This window comes from Mustela nigripes, chromosome 17, assembly GCF_022355385.1.
Source record: "Mustela nigripes isolate SB6536 chromosome 17, MUSNIG.SB6536, whole genome shotgun sequence".
In the NCBI taxonomy this organism is placed as follows: Eukaryota; Metazoa; Chordata; class Mammalia; order Carnivora; family Mustelidae; genus Mustela; species Mustela nigripes.
The window spans coordinates 47,823,444-47,828,788 of NC_081573.1; the positions used below are offsets into that span (position 1 = coordinate 47,823,444).

The 5,345-nt window shown below is 54.8% G+C and overlaps 1 protein-coding gene across 1 annotated transcript in view; it reads right to left on the reverse strand.

Annotated features, from left to right (window-relative positions):
* Nucleotides 1-396: 396 nt before the first annotated feature.
* FA2H (fatty acid 2-hydroxylase) overlaps nt 397-5,345 on the reverse strand; it is a 44,442-nt gene continuing 39,493 nt past the window's right edge. Inside the window, exons 5-7 of the mRNA XM_059381868.1 lie at nt 3,718-3,890; nt 1,994-2,246; nt 397-541 (exon numbers count right to left, since the gene is read on the reverse strand). Coding sequence (XP_059237851.1) covers nt 462-541; nt 1,994-2,246; nt 3,718-3,890 — 506 coding nt within the window. The 3' untranslated portion in view covers nt 397-461. The remainder of the gene's footprint in view (nt 542-1,993; nt 2,247-3,717; nt 3,891-5,345) is intronic.

Genomic DNA, 5,345 nt, shown 5'->3' on the forward strand with positions numbered 1-5,345 from the left:
GACAAGGGCCACAGGCCCTGCACACCCACTCTTTGCAGCTCCACCATGGGGACAGGCGTGTCCTACCTAGGGAGTCCAAGCTGTAAGACACATGTGGGGACACAGGTCTGGCCTCAGAGGTCAGTTTCCTTCATTCCCCTTGGGAAATTCCCTGTTGGCCAGGTCCTGAAGCAGTCCCGTGGGCTAAGGCTCAGGGCAGGGGTGCAAGTGGAGAGGCCGAGATGCTCCAGGAAAGAGCTCATCCCCGAGAGCTACTTGGTGGGTCAGGAGCGCTGTCTCGGGGTCAGTCCCAGCCTTCCTGGTCTCCCCAGCACCCTCACCGGCCCGACAAAGCCTGTCCTGCCTGGCCGAGCAAACCTTCTTTGCAGGGTCTGGGTGTGGGGGGGGGGGGGGGGGGGGCGGGGGGGGGGGGGGGGGGGTGTGCGGCCGGGCAGAGGGTAGGACGGTGGGGCTGGGAGTTGTCATTGCATCTTCAGGTGGGGTTCTTCCGGTATGAGGGTGTGGAAGAAGTGATCCCACAGTTTACTGCTGATGCCGTATCCTAGAGAGGGAGACAAACGGGGAGAAGATGAGGCACTGGTGAGGACGGGCGAGGAATTTCCTCGGGAAGGGAGCCTGGGGAGGGAGGACCAGCGCGCAGGCGGGGTTTGAACATCTGTCCCTGCTGGCCTTCCCAACTCTCGGGGCCATCCTGGCAGAAGTCGAGAGCCCGGCACTTGTGTTTCTAGTCTCCCGAGGATGCCAATGGAATAAATCCAAGTTCCTTATCGGTCCTGAGTTCCAGGGAGAGCCTGGCTCCTGCCTGATGCTTCCTCTCTCTCATACTTCAGCCTCTTCCTTCTCTTTGGAGATGACAAGTTCATTCCTGCTTCACAGGCTGGAACAGAGGCTTTGCACCTGTTGCTCCTGGGATGCTCTTTCCTCGGACACTGGATGCCGGCTCCTCTTAGTGGACGCCTCAGCTGCAAAGACAGCTCTGCGCGGACACCTTCCTGGAATGCTCGACCTAGGGCTGGGCTGTCGTAGGTGGGAGACCCTGGCCCGTGTGGCTGCTGGGCACCAAACCACTAGAGCTAGAGCTATGGAGGTACTAGATTCCTAATGTCATTCTATTTTACTTGACTTAAATTTCAGTTTGAAAACAGAGAGTTGATTGAGTTCTGGAAAACTTGTAAGCACCGTTTACGACAACTCACATGTATGAATCTACTTTTTTGGCACTTTTTATAGTCAATTTTATAAACTCTAAAAATAGATCAACTATTTCTAATGAAAGCTTAGCACTTGAATTGAGATGTGCTTTAAGTGTAAAGTCCACACCAGATGTTGAAGACTTAATATATGACAGAGAATGTAATACAGCTCATTAGCAAATTTCTGTATTAGTTATGGGTTGAAATGGTGATATTTTGGTTGTATTTGGCTTAATAAAATATATTATCAAAACTAACTACATCTGGGGTGCCTGGGTGGCTCAGTCATCTGCCTTAGGCCCAGGTCATGATCCCAGGGGTCCTGGGATCGAGTCCTGCATCAGGCTCTCTGCTCAGTGGGGAGCCTGCTTCTCCCTCTGCCCCCCCCACCCCATTCACGCTTCTTTTCTCTCTCTCTCTCTCTCTAATAAATAAATAAAAATATTTTAAAAATTCAGAAAAAACTAATTATATCTGTTTAATTTTACTTGTCAATGAAGCCACTAGAAAATCTAAAATCACATCTGTGACTCGCATTATATTTTATTAGACACAGCTGGACCCTCTCCCACAACCTGTTGGTTTCTTCTCTCTGTGGCCCTTAACATGGCCTAAAATCATCTTTGCTAATTTATTGATTTCCTTCTTTGTCTCCCAGGGAGCAGGGTCAGAGCTCCTGATTTGCCTTGCTGTAGATTCCCCCGTACCTAGAATAGTGCCTGGACTTTGCTAAGGCCTCAGTGGTGACTGGCAAATAAAAGAGTAAGCAAATGGGGGAGGCAGGGACATGGGGGCCTCACCTGACTTCTGATGTGCAAAGTGATGCTTGGCATGGTAGGTCTTCATGTTGTACAGGTAGGAGCCCTTGTGTGGCGAGCCGAAGTGTAGGTAGTAATGGATCATATCGTAGATGATGTAGCCCAGGAGGCCCCCAGCAAACATTATGCCCCCCACCGCCTCGGGGAGGAGGAGCCGTAGAATGATGTAGAAGAAGGCAATGCCCAGAGAAGCCGGTACGGGGGGGAAGACCAGGCGGGATTCATCGAAGGGTGCCTGTGGATGGAGAGGCTCACACGTCAGAAGACAGCCAGGCCAGCCAACCTGTAGTCTCAGCAGCAGAGGATAGGGGCAGAGCAGCCCACACATTCCAGCAACCTGTCATGGGGGGTGGGAGGACTAGCACCTTCGTTGGCTTTGGGGAGGGCCGGCCACCATGCTTGAGAGCCCTTGAGACCCTGTCCTGCTCCCAGTTTCCAAGTCAGGGTATGACCTGGAAGCCTGTCCCCGAACATGATGGTGGATGTGATGTGGGTGGAACCCTCATGGCTCAGAGTCCTGCTCTCTGCTCATGAGGTCACTCGGGCTCTAGAATTTGTAAAGTGCTAGAGAGAAGAGCTACCACCAGACACCACGCAGGGTCCCCAGACCGAGGCCTGGTGTTGTCTGGGAGGAGCAGCACCCTGACAAGCTGAGGTCAGTGCAGGCTCACAGGGAAGAATGGTACTGCAAGTGTTCACAGACACATTCTCCCTGTCCCTACATCCTCAGGGCAGCCCTTCTTGGTTCCAAGGGGGTGTGGTCACAGTGAACCAGAACAAAGAGCCAAGACTTGGGCTCTGGAGCATCAAAAGCCAAGGGCTTGGCATAGAGGTACGATTTCAGAAATGCCTTGGTGAGTCTTCTGGGAAGAGCCCAACCCTCTCTGGGCTGGGAGGGTGGGTGGGGAAGAGCAAGATAAAGCAGGTGATGGTCTCAGGGCCATGTGCTGACCTGGGCCTCCCCCCCCCCCTCCTTGAAGAAGGGGGGAAGCGGGGGGGGGGGGGGCAGAAAAACTACGGAAGGCACCCCCTGGGCGAGGCGGAGAATAGCACCCTGCAGGAACTGAGGAGGGGTGGGGACTGCAGCCTCCTACATCAGCTCTGCTTTTGCTCCCAGCCTCTGGATGACATACTGTCTGTCCCCCCAAGGGCCCCAGGGTGGTGGAGGGTTGAGTGCCTGGACTCGAATTCACAGAATGGGACCCAACCTCCTGGGAGTGACTTTGGGCAACTTCCTCTGTTTCTTAATTTTCTCCAAGCCTCGGTGTGCTGCTCTGCAGAGGGGGACAACCGTAGCACCGTGTTTAGAAGGAAGCTCTACGGGGGGCTGTGACTTTTTATTGTTTTGTCCAGCGGTGTCCAGAACAGTGCCTGCACATGGTGAGCACTGGGGGTGCAGGAGAGGGGGCGTCTGTCCAATGAATGAATGAACGAACTGGTTGCTGTGACCATTCAAGGCGATCTCTGAAGTGGACCCGGACCCGCTGCCTGCCCAGCGTGAATGAGGACTGCGCGCAGGCACGACGCGCGCTCACGACGCCAATGCCCAGGCCTGCCCCCGGTCAGACCAGGCGCCTGTCACCCCTCTGAGCAGCATGGGGTACCCTGATTGCCTCTTGCTCCCCAGCTGCCTCCCACAGAGACCCGCAGGCCCCTGGGCGCTGGGGACAGCTGCCAGGCGACAGGCGGCAGCCCGCCCCGCTCACCTTGTGGTGCTGGCCGTGCAGGACGAAGTGCAGCATGATGAGGTAATGGCTGTCCCTGGGGGGCTTCATGTGGAACAGGAAGCGGTGGATGAGGTACTCCAGCAGGCTCCAGAGGAGCACCCCCATCACGAAGAGGCCCGGGAAGGCGGACTGCGGCAGGGCCACCGAGTACTCTGCAGAGCGGCAGGAGAGGGGCCATGTCAGGGCGGACGGCCCCAGGGCGCAGCGATGGCCTGCGGCTCGTGTCACTGCCCTGTCGCCTGGGGAACACCCCGCCTCCATCCACCAGCTAGGGGGCCGCGCCACCTTCGGGGGGGCTCTTGGGTCAAAATGGGCAATGAGGCCTGAGACTCTGTGCTGGGCTGGGCTGGCCGGAGCGGTCCTCTCGGGGAACCACGGCGCTGCCTGCCGCGGCGCTGAGATCTGCCTGAGGGAGACTAAGAGGAGCAGCTGTGACCAGCGCGGGAACCTTCCCTGGTGCTGTGGTCTGCGTGTCCCCCCCACCCCCACCGCCAAATTCTTATGTGAGCCAAAGGGAGGGTGTTGGGAGGTGGGTGGGGCCCTTGAGGGGCGCTTAGGTCGTGAGGGTGGAGCCATCACGGACAGGACTGGGTGCCCGTGTGGGAGAGACCCCACTGAGCTCCTCCCCTTTCGGCCTTGGGAGGATACAACAAGTTTGGGACCTGCAAGGGGGGCTGCTCGCTGGACCCAGGCTGGCATCCTGATCTTGGACTTGTAGTCTTTGGAACTGTGAGCAATCAATTTCTGCCTTTTTTTTAATAAGTCCCCCAGTCTGTGATGTTTTGTTAAAGCAGTCAGAATGGCCGACCTACCTGGGAAGGGTGACCTCGCTTTAGTGGCTCTGGGGAGAGGGAGGGATGACACCAACTAAGCCAGTAGAGCCAGGGGACTGTGGGCGAAGGTGTTAACAACAAGGGATGAGGGAGGGAGGGGCAGGAAGGACAGAAAACCCCAAGTAGAGAAATCTTAACAGATAAGACTTGGAATCACAGCATATACGAGAGAGATGTGAAAACCTCAAGATGATTTGCCCGGAGACGGGAAGACCAGAGAGATGGACTTGTCACCAGGTGTGAGGTTCCCCACCCCCAACCCTCTGATGACAGCCCGCGGTCCTGGAAGCTCTCACTTCTTGTCCTCACTCATTTTTGGCTTCACGGGGACACCAGCTCTGGCCGCTGTTTTCTCCACGCCTATTCTCACTTGGGCTTGTACTTTCCTCCACAAGCCATTGCTTTCGCCAGACTTCCTCTCTCTTTTGAAAAATAACAGCTTTCATGAAATATAATTCACATATCCTATCATTTACCCCCTTAAAGTGTACGATTCAGTGGTTTCTTTAGTAGAGTCAGTATTGTGCAGCCAATCACCAGTCAATTCTAGAACATTCCTATCACTCCCAAAAGAAACCCTGTCTTCGTTAGCAGTCACTCCCCATTCCTCCCCGCCCCTGCTCTTTCCCAGCCCTTGGGAAAGCACAAATCTGCTTTCTGTCTATGGATTTGCCTATTCTGGACATTTCCATATAAATGGAATCCTGCCATGTGTGATCTTTTTATGACTGGCTTTTTTTTTTTTTTTTTTTTTTTTTTTTTTTTTTTTTTTTT